Genomic DNA, 14,715 nt, shown 5'->3' on the forward strand with positions numbered 1-14,715 from the left:
ATCACTGCACAGTTGTGGAAAAGGTGCAACATACTCAGCTTTGACAGTTCTAGCAAATTCTCCTTTTTAAAGCCAATGTTTAAATGTGCACATAAACCTGCCTCAGAACTAATCAGCCAACTTGGTCGCTAAACAAAGTGGCAGGGGATCACCACTAGGGGTTCAATTAATAAAAAGTACAAAACTATGGAGTGCTCTGCCAATGAAATGAACACAAAACAGAGCTCAAGGTATTTCATGAGAAAATAAAAACTATGCCATGTTAGACAAACCAAACGTGCTTTGTAGTCTTTTCATTACATCATCCTGATGTCATTCCTCAGCACTACTGACCCCCCCCCCCCCCTTCCCCCGTAAAGTAGGAGCAGCTGTCCCAGCCTATCTCCCGTGGCACAGCAAAAAAAAGTGTCGCAGCCAGACCACGCCGAAGCAGGAAGCCAGCAGCCGGCATCGCGGGGTCCACAGAACCCCAAAAAGTCCGGAGTACAGCAGAACCCCGGCCTGGCCAGAACCGCCCCCCCCCCCCCCCCGGCATGGAGCCCCCACAGCCTCAGCCCGCTGAGGAGGAGATGCAGGAGGACACTGAAGGTGAGTACCGCTAACTCCGTGCGCATTATGCTACAACTGGCGCTATTACTCTGCTGTCAGCTTTCCTTCATGACACCCTTTAACAGTTACAATATAACTTTATTTCATATGGAAGTGCATGTGTGCAGTATTATGTGCGTGTACATGGAGTGTTAATGTGTGTGTGACCAGAACATATATTCCTTATATATAGAATTGTGTGTGGGGGGGGGGGGGGGGGGGGGGGATGGGGGGGGAGGTGAGTTAGGGTGACTGGGGAGGAACAGAATAGGGCAGAGGCTGGCCATGACACATGAGGGAGTAAAATGTAGAAGCCTAATCTCTATCAATCTCAGGCCTGCTATCAGCATAAAATAATAAGCACTTAATCCAGCACAGTGAAAGAACAATAAATCCAGCCGCGCCGTGATTTGGGTCTCTCTAACACCACAACAGTCTCAGAAGCATGGAGTACAAACTTGCAAGTGACAGTGTTGACTAGTACTCGTGCTCGCTGGAAAAACCCCCAGTCCCCTGTTCAGTTGCTTCATATCAGTACACAGATGGGCGCCCTGAGGGAGTATCTGTTGAGTACACTCTATTTACAGAGCGGGCCCCTGGTAATAGCCGAAGCTGCATTAACCCCTTCGGTGCCGTTTGCTTGTGCATGTGCGCATAATTGCCTCTCGCAACAATTACGGTCTGGAGCAGCTGCGGCTGCGGCTGCGGGGGTGGAGCTGGCGGAAGCCATAATGCGGCGGCGCTTCTTCCCCTCCCTCATCACCACGGAGGCGTGGGAGGGCTTCACCTTCGCCGACCTCGAGATCCGCATCAAGGAGTCCACCGACTGCTACGGAGCCATGCTGTGGCCCTCGGTAAGCCTCGCCGGCATTGTGTGTGTGTGCGTGTGCGTGTGTGTGTGTTTGTGTGTGTGTGTGTGTGTGTGTGTGTGTGTGCGTGTGTGTGTGTGTGTGTGTGTGCGTGTGTGTGCATGTTTGTGTGTGTGTGTGTTTGTGTGTCTGTGTGTGTGTGTGTGTGCGTGTGTGTGTGTGTGCGTGTGTGTGTGTGTGTGTTTGTGTGTGTGTGTGTGTGTGTGTGTGTGTGTGTATGTATGCGCGTGCATGCGTGTGCGTGTGTGCGTGTGTGTATGTGTGCGTGTGTGTGTGCGTGTGCATGTTTGTGTGTGTGTGTGTTTGTGCTTGTGTATGTGTGCGTGTGTGTGTGCGTGTGCGTGTGCGTGTGCGTGTTTGTGTGTGTGTGTGTTTGTGTGTGCGTGTGCGTGCGTGTGTGTGTGTGTGTGTGTATGTGTGCGTGTGTGTGAGCGTGTGCATGTTTGTGTGTGTGTGTGTGTGTGTGTGTGTATGCTTGTGCATGTGTATGTGTGCGTGTGCGTGTGCGTGTGCGTGTGTTTGTGTGTGTGTGTGTGTGGCGTACATGAGCAAGGCTTTTGAAGTCGTCTTTAACTGAGGAGTAATACACTCAAAATTGAAGTCACTCCCTGACTGCAGTTGCATTGTCTGGTGAACACATTTTGAATTTTTTGTGTTTTTTCATGTTATTCAGGAAGTTTTAATTATTCGGAGCAAAACAAAATTAGTGATGGTTGAATTGGTGAAAAAAAAGTATTTTAAAACAAAAATTTTATCTTGATATACAACCAAGGTTCATTTAAATTGGCAGGTTGATTTCCATGTTATACAGGAAGTTCAGCATAAATTGTGATTTGGAAAAATGTTTTCAGTTGAAATATGATAAAACTTGTAGGAAAACCTGCCTGTTCAAGTCCTAAAACCAGGGTCTTGTTTTATAATGACCAGAAACTCAAGAGCATAGTGGGATTAGATCTAGAGATTGGGCACAGAATTTATTCCCAAAACAACCCACACCCAATCACAGTGTTTCTGAAACCTAATACATATAGGAATCCCAATCCTATATGCATCCAGTTTCCCCAACAACCTAATTCAATTCAGTCATATATTAAACTCAAATAACCACAATAAAAATAGCTGTAACATTTATTCATTAGCTGTGGTATAATAGCAGAATTTGAATTGTATCCCATCATGCATCCTGCAGGCTCTGGTGCTCTGTCACTTCCTGGACACAAACCAAGACGAATACAACTTAACTGACAAGAATGTCATTGAGCTGGGTGCCGGAACTGGACTTGTAACCACTGTGGCCAGCCTGCTGGGTAAGAGCCAACCAAACAGAACAGAGCAATATCTTGGCACACTGACTTACGGGTGAATGTGAAAATGTTCTTAAAGTGTACCTCAGTGTTTGAATGAGGAGAGGATTTTAGTCCCTGAAAGAGACAACTGTCATCTTTTCACTTCCAGGGGCAAAGGTCACTTCCACTGACCTCCCAGATGTACTGGGGAACCTTCAGTACAACGTCAGCCGTAACACTAGGGGGCGCTGCAAGCACACGCCGCAGGTGACTAAGCTCATCTGGGGACAGGACCTGGAGGAGCGGTTCCCCCGCGCTTCCTGTCACTTTGACTACATCCTGGCGGCGGACGTGGTGTATGCGCACCCTTATCTCAACGAGCTGATGGACACGTTCGAGCACCTGTGCCAGGACCAGACGGTGATTCTGTGGGCAATGCGATTTCGCCTGGATCCCGAGAACAGCTTTGTGGAGCGCTTCCAGCAACACTTCCACTTGGAGCTCATCTACGACTTGCCCAGCCTCAGCATAAAGCTGTATCGAGCCAACAGGAAGGGGAGGAGCTTAAAGATCAGCTCAGGTGCTGCTGCCTGAATCACTCCCAGGAAGAGGAGAAACCACAGCATCGTAGCCTTTTATCTAAAGGGTAACCATCAGCAATGTATTATTTAATGACAGTACTGCATATAACCATGTTGAAAAGCCCTTAGTATTAACACCCTAAATCAGAAGGTGATTTTAATACCCAATTCAATCTACTCCTCATACAAATCACAGAAAGTGCAGCAAAGTAATTTGAAGAGATGGTGAACCTCTATTCTCTGCAAATCACTTTGTTGACAGTTGCTTGAAAACACAAAATTGTAAAACACTTAAATGCATAAATACAATCACCAAAGATGAGCTGAGGTTTAGGTAGTGTTCTGTATTCTTGGATTTCACCAAATGGGATAAAAAAAGATTTATAAAGGATAATTTTGTATTTCCTGATTTGCACTTGGGAGAGTGCAGATGAGCATGTGCTCTCCTCCTAAGCACATGATGTCACGGTAATAAGGGGTTCTCATCACATTGCAGTTCACAAGCTGGGCTCACACAGACAGGAGTCAGAGGAAGACCCTTCATATGCGGCTCAACAGGCAGGCTTCCAATCAACCAGTAGGAGCCGCTAGCGAGCAATGAGTCACTGTATTCCTGGCTGACAGAAACCCTCCTACCCCGGACAACACAGGAGTCAACTGTACAGCACCATCCCATGGGGCTGCCTGTGCTGGTTCGGATTCGGTTCTGGATTCAGACTGTGGGGCCCATCCGCACGCCATAACGGTCCCATAACAGCACGAGCCATCCAGAAAATCCTTACACAAGTTTACAGGTCACTGGCCACACTGTGTGTGTGTGTGTGTGTGTGTGTGTGTGTGCGTGTTGGTGATGCATGTGCATATACTGAATCTGTTTAATCTCAAGAAAAATGTACTATGTTGTATATTTTTAAACTTGGAATGAATAGACCTGCCTGTGGTTCCATTTTTTCTACTCATTTTTCAAACATTATATTGACGATCGTATTCTTAAACCATATAAAAGACAAGAACTCTGAATTAAGAATTATCATCACATGTTGGAAACTGTAATTCAGTACAGAAACTGTGACATGTATCATAGCACAGCAAACGTGGTATTTAAATTATTTAAAACCAAGGGATTACTACTTGTTTCAAATGCTAAATCGTAATTCAGTTGGGCTATAAAACAAATGTCATATGTAAACGGGTCATAAGATTAAGTCTCACGAAGCGCCCTGCCATGTGGCAGTGATATTCTATCTCACTGCCTTTTAATGCCTTTTAACTGTTCCATTTTTCAGAATTATGAAATTCTTTCACCTTATTTGGTTAAAAAACAAATGGGACCAGCGAAACTGTAAATCATCAGAATATCAGTCAGTGCCACAAAGCTGTGCATTAAAATTGTACAGTGATAAATGCCAGGAGTTAAAAGCCAGGTCATTAGTAAATAAAATTGCAAAGTTCCTTATGCTTTTTGTTCATCACTAAATAGCATAGAAAATGCACAATATATTAACCAAGGTGTATATCTGTCTGACATAAATATGGTCTGTTAACAGTAAAATATCAGCAGGGCACTAAATGGAACCACTGAAGTTTGCTTAACTGCTTTGACATTTTTAGTAATGGATTTATCGGAGGACCTTAAATGTTACTTGTCATCGTCTACCATGAGAAGTTTGGAAAATTTGCAGCCAAGAACGCATTATTTGCTGTTCCATTCACTCGGCACAGGGCCAGAATCTGAATTCTGAGCCAATTTTCATTAAATGCCATGTGATCTTAAATTACTACAATGCAGCGACATCGGGACAGAATATGATTCCCTTCGACTTCTACGTCCTTCCAGGTGTGAATCAGGGTTGCTGTAGCCTGCACAGCGTTTGTCCCTGAATATGGGACAGCGGAGTTAAATTAGTGTAAAAGAGCATGGAGGACCCCCTTTGCTTTAAGGAGTAGGAGCAACAGAATCCATCAGGTCTGCAGTCTGTCATCTATTTAAAGCCTCTCATCCATATGGAGAATCCCACTCCCACTCCCTCCTAATGAGGGAAGCTGTCGCCGTGCAGTGGTGATCTCCCCACGCTGCACAATGAGGTCGAGGGGCCAACTGGACTCATGATACATAGGAACATTCCGCAGTGGAATGCTGAACCCAGGCATCAAAGGGTTTTATATGATGATTCATAGGATCGGCGGACCATCTGACATTTGCATGATCTCTCTCTCTCTCTCGCTCGCTCTCTCTCTCTCTCTCACTCTCGCTCTCTCTCTGTCTCTCTCTCTCTCTCTCTGTCTGTCTGTCTGTCTGTCTGCGTGTGTGTGTGTAATTTTCCACCAAATAAAAATGATGCTCTGTTGCTACTTTTAATGTCACACACAAATGCATTCTGCTTCATTTCCAATGAAATGTTGTCACTTGAAAGTATTGCATTGGGGCCACTGTGTGGCACAGTCAGCAGAGCCTCCTAATCCGACCCACGACACTTCCTGCACTGCGATCCCATCTCTGTCTGTAACCCTCTCAGCTCTCCCGTCTGAATAAAATGAAAAAATACACAAGGAGTGAGACCCATCCGCTCTCCGTTTACTGAAAACACGAACTAGCCAACGAAACACTGACCTGCGCCTCTGGAACAGCTTAACCAGAACAATAATGGAAATCACACTGTTTCCCTATGTCAAGTAAAAGTGCAACAGGTTTTTTTTTTTTACATGTCAAAGTCATATATCTTTGGTTAATGTCACATTCAAAGTGTCTATTCATACTTCTGTTGTAAGCCCCAGAATCTATTTTATGCAAATGTAATTTCTCTGGGTCAGGGAAATGGTCTATCAGCTGTATACATAATTACGGTCCCATTTCCTTTTCTTTTCTCACCACCGCAGACAATGCAATGAGAAATCCTCATGGACTTTGATTTGTGCACTCCTCTCAGTTTAACGGCCTGCCGCTTGTGCATTATTAACAGCAAAATTTAGCGTGGACAGCGTGATCTTTTCGCCATGAGCTACACTACAAACAGCACGATGTGAAGCGGTGATGTAATCCCGGTACAATTTGATCTTAGCATGAGGTCCTTTGGACATAAGCTATATCTGACCCATGATGCTAGCCCCACAAAGATGCTCGAGGAAACAAAGCCAGAGCAACACACTCCAAAGCATTCCGTTGGAATTCCATGTTCCACGGCTCTATGCCAGTATCTTCCACAGAACGTTTAGAGCAGCGAACACTGTCTCAGTGTCTCACATTCCATGGCACCATATCTGCACAATTCTTTCAGACCAAATGATTCCAAAGCTCCAAAGTAACATTTATCTCACGTTTTGTTAACTTAAATGCCAATTATTTCCATTAAGGTAAAGGCAAGGCTTGTCGTATTTTAAAATAAATCTAAAAATAAAAAAATAAAAATAAACCAATCAACATTCTGAAGTCTCACAAGCTCACGTCAAAGTTTTTGATATGCAATCTCTGAATGGTGTTGCAAAATTATATCAAGTGAGCTGTTTGTTCCAGACAAATGTCTTCACCATGTCTGAAAATGTTGTTTATACTGAATGCACACATGGTCTCTGTTGGCCAACAGCATTGTCAGTGCCAGAAGAAACCAATACCAGAACAAGCTCTCAGGTATGGAAGCACCACAGCGACACTGTAGACGGTTCGTATTCAGCATTGCTCCAGCCGAAGTACGGTTCAGTCTGTCAGACTCAGGAATGCCCACTCGGAGGCCAGTGCATTAAATCCAAGACCCACATTCATGGATCTCATATAACCGCTGGCTTCATTTCAACACATCACACATATTTCAATGAAAATGTATCTTGTTATTCATACTTAATTTTATCAATGCATCCAGTAAAAAGGGGGACGGTTTGTAATGTCACAGCCATGGGTGTGAACCTCCAGATTCACTGATTCCCATTTTGGGATCCTATACAACAGTAACCCAATGTACTCAAGCAGCTGAAGGTTATAGTGAGGAGGAGATGCCAGACTCTATTTTCTCAACAAATCAGATGATAAACAGTGCCTTTCTTTTCCGTACTGTCTGCATTTTACAAAAAAACTCAATTCAATTTAGCTCAAATAAGACTCCTAACTGACACTCATTCAATTCAGATTAATTCTTGTTGCAAAGATCCCTGGGAAAACACAGTAGTTTTATGTCTTCTCGGGAGGGGACAGTCAAAGTCTTCCTTTGCTGGCTGCTCTGTCAGTATGTCCCTCTAGTATTGTTTTCAGAGTTCAGGCTATGGAATCTTGGCACCAAAAATGCAGTAATCCATGCATGCACACACATGCATACTCACTCAGTTTCTGGAGAGTTCTCTACCCTGGTCTCCCTCTGGCTTTCCCTCCCTCTGCCACTATTTTCTCCCTCCCTCTCATACTTTCATCTGCTCTCATTCTCTCTCTCCCTTTCTGTCTCTCTGCTCAATTTCTCTCTCTCTCTCTCTCTCTCTCTCATTATGATGATTTTTTTATGTTTCTCTAAATATAGCTGAGGTCAGTATGTGAGTATGGGAGTGTCCACCAGGATGCTCCTCTTGTATAAACAGAGGAACTGGGTCCTCTTGGATGCAGACACCCCTAAAAAAGAGACAGACAGCACTGGAACAGGTAAGAGAGTTTGTGTTTGCTCAGGTCAATATAGTCACTGCTAAGATGGAAACAGAACTTTAACAGAACTTTGCATGCTGGTCCAAGGTTGTGTGGTTGGTGACTGGGTCATGTTTATGGTGGGAGAAGGTTTTTCAGTCCTGACAGACATTGGGGATTTCCTTTCACTCAACAGGTAAAGCAGCAACTTTTCATGCAATGTTGTTTGGATCTGATTTCTTGCACAGAAAATCAGCCAATGGAAAGTGTTGGATAGGACAGTTTTAAATTTAAGAATGTGGTAGGGGTTATGTAGTATTTTTGAGCATGGATATTTGCACTGAGGAGGGGGGTGAGGGGTTCTGTTGCGTTTGGAGGTACCGAGTACGTATTGGGAATGTCTGAGCGCAGGGGGGGCTGGCATAACTGCCCCATATATGTGAGACTGAGAGATAACTGGAGCACTAGGGGAGGGGGGCAGGCTGGGGCACTGTTCGAGGAGCTGTTCGAGGATTCTGTTTGCTTTCCTTTTCGGGTTCAGTTCTTTGCACATGAGTAATGGAGTGCCAGTTCCAAGCGCAATGCATGAGCTGGAATTACACAGGCAAAGCTAATTGCATGTAGAGTTAACAAATAAGGGGCCCCACACAGCTATGATTTCATATGGCCATTATTTACAGGTAAAGCATAGTCCAGGTTACAGAACTGGATAAAAGTCCATGAAACAGCGGGTAAGTCCGTGAGGTAAAGTTACCCACGAAGACAGCTGTGAAGTAGCAGAGTGCCTGTGCCTGTCCATGTCACAGGCACACCATCCCTCCCGTGACAGGGTAACATATCCTCATCTTTATCACCAGTATGAAAGATATCACTTAAAAGATTAAAATCAAGTAACAGGAGCAGCTCAAACCCCTGTCATCAGAGAGAACATTCTGTAAAGAGGACATACACCGTGGCAGGAAGGGAGAAGAGTGTAAATTATATCACAGAGAAACAGTCAGGATGTACAAGCTGTCAGATCACTCTTGCTGTTCTAACCACACACACACACACATACAAGAGCGTCAGTGATGATTATTTTCGGCAATTTTGGGATGCATCACAGAGACTGTGGTCTCTCTCTTTTTGGGGTTACAGGACCGTCGGTGCCCCACAGCTTTACGAGACTGTCCTCACATACAGCTTCCACCAGGTGAGTAGCAGACACACACGCGCGCACACACAGAACGGGGCAGTGTGGCAGGCAGAGGGACAGTCCAGAGAGTGCTTTGCAAAGACCCAAGCGATGGCGTAAACAGCAGGATAAAAATAGGTTCTGGGATCCTGTGGACTGTGCCAGGTCACTGAACCCAGGTTACATCCACCATGGGGGCCACATGCAGCCCAGCCATGCAACAGTGTTCCAAGCAGGAACAGTCTTCAGACGGCGACAGAGTCCCAAGCAAGAACAGTCTTCAGATGGCGACAGTGTTCCAAGCAGGAACAGTTATCACATGGCAACAGTGCTCAAAGCAGGAACAGTTATCACATGGCGACAGTGTTCCAAGCAGGAACAGTTATCACATGGCAACAGTGCTCAAAGCAAGAACAGTTATCACATGGTGACAGTGTTCCAAGCAGGAACAGTTATCACATGGCAACAGTGCTCAAAGCAGGAACAGTTATCACATGGCGACAGTGCTCAAAGCAGGAACAGTTATCACATGGCAACAGTGCTCAAAGCAGGAACAATCTTCATATGGGGACTATGTTCCAAGCAGGAACAGTCTTCACATGGGGACAGCGTTCCAAGCAGTGAAAGACCAGTTTCCATCAGATAATCAGTTTCTGATTGCATGAAGCCTCTAATTTTTACTAATGCAGACTCACTGTGGGGCATCTGATGAACCATCTCTGTGTGAGGAATTCAGTGAGATTCTCACATCTGCTGTGTCTCACACATCCATATTATGATGTCATGCCTGTTCACAGCTCATAATCATGACTCAATCCCCCTATCAATGCAAACCTCATTAATGCTTGGTCACCAATCACAGTCAGAAAATGATCACATTACTCTATAAACAGTACAGCAGACCATTATAAACTCATCATATAACACAAACATTACGTAAGTTTCAAATAACATCATATTTACTGTATCAAACACGGCACATCAGATCCATCATACACACAGAACATAGTATCTAGTGACATCCACATAGTAGATTGTGAGTGGGTTGTGTAGAATGAAAGTTTAGCGATGAACCACACCATGAAATATTAAAACTTGGTTAATAAATAATGCTCTTGTTTTTCATTGGTAGAATAGATTTCCTGCCTTGCCGGTTGTCATGGAAACATTGGGTGCATGGGTGACACAGCTGGAACACAATGTGGACGAGGTGATTGAGGTGGATGTGGAGGTGGAGGAAGAGGATGAAGAGGAAGATGAGACCGAGGTAGTGGATGATGATGTTAACGAGACACCACCACGTGTTCCAGAAGACACAAAGGAAGGTAGGTCACATTGCTTTACCGATATGCATTTTATACCTCGGAAGGTTCAAAAACGAACCCCCAATGATCCAACTTCAGACACATCATCGCGGGAGTGAGATAAATGGGATAATAAATATAATCAAAACAGAGGCAACCACACAGGTGTAACTTAGCCATTCATTAAAAAGATAAGATCCTATCTGTAGGTTCAATTATAAAAATGCCGGCAGGCCTCGTTGCCTATGGGTAGCATGGCTGAAAGAGGAGACCTACATGACTTTGAAAGGTTCTCGCCAGGGGGCATTCAGCAGGAGCTTCAGTGAACAAGACAACAGAACTTGCTGACGTTTCACAAGCAGTGCTGTATAATGCAGCGATAGCATAAAACTCCCAAGGGGAAGCCATCATTGGAAAAAGGCAGCTGTGGGCAAAAGATTGCAGGCAACTAGTTACCAGCTGCAGGTAAACTCATTTCCTACCCACCATTAGACCACTAAAGACATTTAGGTGTGGAATAGTTCATGTATGCTCAACAGTGGGTCTTGGTTTTGTCATCTTTAAGTGTTAAGTATGGAAGAGGAGGCAGTTGAGTTGCAGTTGAATGCTAAAGTTGTTTTATGGTCCTCTTTTTGTACGCAGTGGAATCAAAGGATGAACAACTGGGTGAATGTCAAAAGACAACCAGACTCTGGCAACCCACAATCTACAGTAGCTTTGGAAAGGAAAAGTACTATTTTGCTGGCCATGATATTGAAATCTACGAAGGCCTCGACACTTATGGTGCCACGATCTGGCCAGGGGTGAGTTTGTCAGGATAATGTCACTTCTGATACATGTCAGAGGTTCAGGAATTTAGTGAAAACATCCGTGCAAAATGCTGTCACAACTCCTGTTGATATGCATTCATGTAAAGTCCTCAAAAAAAGTCTTATAGCATTGGAAAGTCTGTTCATTTCCCTTTACAATGATGTCCCATTTGCAAGGATCATGCAATTGTGGGATGAGCAGCACAGCTGATTATGTGGGTGGGGTCCCAAGTGAAATATGGCAAATTTCCCTGCCAGTGTCAAACAGTGTATTCTCCTGTTGGTATTGACTCTATTGTTTTGAGTTGTTTGGGGGATTGGATGATTGAACTCTCTATCAGTAACAAGGAACAAGACATATTGGTAATTTTACGCTTTATTCATTGAGCAAGCAGTCAGGAGCCTCAGTAGCGGGTGGAAGAACCATACGCAGCCACAACAGTCTGGCACCTCCTCCCCATGCTGGGTACGCATTACTGTGGGATGGCATTCCATTCCTCAACCAGGATTCGTCGCAGGTCAGCCAATGTGGTTGAATGGAATGGCCTGCCAACAGCCCAGACCTCAACCAAACTGAACACTTGTGGGATCAGCTTGGGCGTGCCGTACGTGCTAGAGTGACCAACGCAACCACGTTGGCTGACCTGCGACGAATCCTGGTTAAGGAATGGAATGCCATCCCACAGCAATGCGTGACCAGGCTGGTGACCAGCATGAGGAGGAGGTGCCAGGCTGCTGTGGTTTCGTATGGTTCCCGCTACTGAGGCTCGACCAAACACAAATTTCCAAACTTTTTTTGAGGAGTTTATATGACAATTTGTTATATTTGTTCCTGGGAACAAAAGACAGATGATGGCATTACCAGCACTTTTTCTTAACTGCATGTGCATTTTGGGGACAGTGCAGGGCCATGAGGCATTTTGACCTTTTTTTTGTGTGAGAGTAAAAGTGAAAAAGCAGAACTGAAGAGCTCAGTGAATCATTGCACTTACGGAGCTAATGTTATTGCTGATGTTAACAATGATGATCACTGTAATTATAATAGTGATATTGACTGTGTGTCTTTAGGCAATAGCTTTATGCCAATACCTAGATACGAATCGTCAGGAAATCAATCTGATGGACAAGACAGTATTGGAAATTGGGGCTGGAACCGGCCTTCTGTCGATTGTGGCCTGTCTTCTGGGTAAGTCTACGGTGCAACCTTTCACCAAGTACGTCAGATAAGTTTGCCAGTAGACCAGTCTGTTAAGCAACTGCAGATGTCTTTAGATCAATATGTTTGATGCATCTATGTGCCTGTAGGCACGCTCTTTCGGCTGAATCTATATGCTGGCAGGGTACATTATTCATCATGCATAACAAGATGTATTTTAGCTTGTTAACGGACGCTTTGGTTCATCAGGGTAATAGGAAGTGTTTGGAGTTCTTTGGGGTTTTAACGGGGTGCATGTATGGTCCCCAGGAGCACGGGTGCTGGCAACAGACATGCCGGATATCCTAGGTAACCTGAGAAGCAACCTGAAACGAAACACCAAGGGGCGCTGCAGGTACACTCCTCAAGCGGGAGCTCTGTGCTGGGAGCAGGACCTGGAGAGCACCTACCCCCGTTCCGAGCACCGCTACGACTACGTCCTGGCAGCTGACGTGGTCTACATTCACGACTTCCTCAACGACCTGCTGGCCACCATGCGCCACTTCTGTCTTCCTGGCACCACCCTGATCTGGTCTAACAAGGTCCGCTTCCAGGCCGACCTCCGCTTCTCAGAAAACTTCAAGAGTGCCTTCCACACCACGCTACTGGCCGATCTGCCCGACGAAGAGATCAAGATCTTCATGGCCACGAGCAAGGAATAGACGCTTGTGGAGGACATTTTATTCAGTCGATCTTGAGCTGATTCTAGAATGAATATGTCTAACATTCCTCTGGATTAGCACAACTTTCAGTAGGATCCCTTTTGGCAACAGCTTTGAACAAAAAAAAAACATTTTTTGATAGCATGTAGACAGAAGGCAACCAGGAAAGTGCTTTAATGAACAAGGAAAACCTAGCAATTATCTTAGTGAAGAGTAATGGCTAACTTTACAGTTAAACACTTCTTACATTTGTTGTGCTGTTTACATTTCTTTTCTAAAAAAAAAAATACTCGATTTGATACTTGTTTTGATAACATGCATGCACTTGCCAAGAAATAAATGTAGCTCATTGTACACTGTGTGCATGCATGTGGTTTTATTAGTATATGGCATGAATAATCAAATGGTACTTGCCAGAAAAAGTAGAGGTGGTGTTCTGGAGAAACTCAATCTGGCCAATTTATAGACCCAATAATGTATTCAGCTGGCTGTGCGAGTCATTACATTCAATTCTGTGAAGCAGGGGGAGTATCTGAAGAGCATTCTGTATAAGACAATAGGAAACAGCTCCATCTGCCTCCTAAACATACTTATAATGACAGCTTATAGTACGCAGAGGACCTGCAAAAAGTGTACCACTCACCACATGACAAAAAACTACGAGTTACAAAATACTGAAACTACACTTTGCCACCAACAACTGCCAAATTTGGGATGGTGCTACATTACTTGGGCCGGTACTAAAAGGAGGCCATATTGATCCATTTGATATGGACAATGCAACTGCCATTACAGTGCATGGCAGAAGTTCAGTTAAGGGGTTGCAAAGGAGCTAGGGCTAGACCGTTTTCCATTTATCAAGTGAACACAAAGCATAGAGTGGAGTCTAGCCGACCACCTCTCGCCATTTCTGCAGCAAGCAAACTATCCAGTTATCTGGCTGGTGAAAGACCAGGAACTGTCCAGACAGCATGAATCCCACTACATATCAAGTGGACAAGGAGTGATTTGTATTCTTTGCCATTCAACGAGCTTGGGATAACTGAACCAACGATCCTCACCTCATTTCCCATTTCATACTGAGCCAACATATGGAGAAAACAAGACCAGGTTAAAACCTAGTATATGGCTGGACCTAACACACGTGATCCGGCCGACCAATGGTGTAACTTCATAACTCGACCGACCAATGGTGGAACTTCCATTACTCAAGTCACTCAGTCACAGACATTCGCGTTTGTAGGGCTGGCCCCGCTGTTGCGGTCCAGCCAAAAATAAACATGGGAAAGCCGTGATTTTGTTTCCCCGTCATTTCTAATACCTATGGAAAAGGAAGAAACACTTAAATCTTGTCCACACTTCCCACTCTGCAAACAGGGTACTTGCGAGGATAGGCACTGTAGGCAAGGGCTTCAGCTAAAGGCACTTAACCGGAAGGTTGAAAAAAAACAAAAAAAAAAAAACATCAAAAACTGATAACAAATTGATATCAGATATTAAGACTGATATCAAATTGTAGGAAGCATTTTGTTGCAGTAATTGCTGCTAAAGGTGGTACAACCAGTTATTACATTTAAGGGGACAACTATTTATTTTACATGGGTTATATGGGTGTTTGATAACTTTTTAATTTAACTTTTTTCTAATTTA

At 44.4% G+C, this 14,715-nt stretch overlaps 2 protein-coding genes across 5 annotated transcripts; both read left to right on the plus strand.

The window, feature by feature from the left end:
- Positions 1 to 472: 472 nt before the first annotated feature.
- Positions 473 to 4,264, plus strand: mettl21e (methyltransferase like 21e). 3 transcript variants are annotated; one of them, XM_035393610.1, is made up of 4 exons: positions 473 to 588; positions 1,279 to 1,442; positions 2,647 to 2,764; positions 2,913 to 4,264. In XM_035393610.1, the coding sequence occupies exons 1-4, from the start codon at positions 534 to 536 to the stop codon at positions 3,335 to 3,337; spliced, it is 762 nt and encodes a 253-aa protein (XP_035249501.1). In that variant the 5' UTR covers positions 473 to 533; the 3' UTR covers positions 3,338 to 4,264. The 3 variants fall into 3 exon arrangements, 2 of the variants coding, with proteins under 2 accessions (XP_035249501.1, XP_035249498.1); XR_004762572.1 differs by lacking the exon at positions 473 to 588 and having other exon boundaries at positions 826 to 1,442; positions 2,913 to 3,389; positions 3,821 to 4,264; XM_035393607.1 differs by lacking the exon at positions 473 to 588 and having other exon boundaries at positions 826 to 1,442.
- Positions 4,265 to 7,756: 3,492 nt separating this feature from the next.
- On the plus strand, positions 7,757 to 13,345 carry LOC118213893 (protein-lysine methyltransferase METTL21C-like). 2 transcript variants are annotated; one of them, XM_035393117.1, is made up of 6 exons: positions 7,757 to 7,942; positions 9,059 to 9,113; positions 10,228 to 10,420; positions 11,042 to 11,202; positions 12,277 to 12,394; positions 12,674 to 13,345. In XM_035393117.1, the coding sequence occupies exons 3-6, from the start codon at positions 10,255 to 10,257 to the stop codon at positions 13,063 to 13,065; spliced, it is 837 nt and encodes a 278-aa protein (XP_035249008.1). In that variant the 5' UTR covers positions 7,757 to 7,942; positions 9,059 to 9,113; positions 10,228 to 10,254; the 3' UTR covers positions 13,066 to 13,345. The 2 variants fall into 2 exon arrangements, with proteins under 2 accessions (XP_035249008.1, XP_035249007.1); XM_035393116.1 differs by lacking the exon at positions 7,757 to 7,942 and adding an exon at positions 8,023 to 8,117.
- Positions 13,346 to 14,715: the final 1,370 nt, after the last annotated feature.

Source organism: Anguilla anguilla, chromosome 15 (assembly GCF_013347855.1).
Source record: "Anguilla anguilla isolate fAngAng1 chromosome 15, fAngAng1.pri, whole genome shotgun sequence".
NCBI classification, from domain to species: domain Eukaryota; kingdom Metazoa; phylum Chordata; class Actinopteri; order Anguilliformes; family Anguillidae; genus Anguilla; species Anguilla anguilla.

Excerpts from the sequence above, each read along its gene's own strand:
- mettl21e (XM_035393607.1), top strand. The coding sequence starts at position 1,131 with ATGGGCGCCCTGAGGGAGTATCTGTTGAGTACACTCTATTTACAGAGC. Across the intron at positions 1,443-2,646 it reads GAGCCATGCTGTGGCCCTCG|GCTCTGGTGCTCTGTCACTT; the intron begins GTAAGCCTCGCC and ends TGCATCCTGCAG. Across the intron at positions 2,765-2,912 it reads CACTGTGGCCAGCCTGCTGG|GGGCAAAGGTCACTTCCACT; the intron begins GTAAGAGCCAAC and ends TTTCACTTCCAG.
- LOC118213893 (XM_035393116.1), top strand. The coding sequence starts at position 8,053 with ATGTTTATGGTGGGAGAAGGTTTTTCAGTCCTGACAGACATTGGGGAT. Across the intron at positions 11,203-12,276 it reads GTGCCACGATCTGGCCAGGG|GCAATAGCTTTATGCCAATA; the intron begins GTGAGTTTGTCA and ends GTGTGTCTTTAG. Across the intron at positions 12,395-12,673 it reads GATTGTGGCCTGTCTTCTGG|GAGCACGGGTGCTGGCAACA; the intron begins GTAAGTCTACGG and ends TATGGTCCCCAG.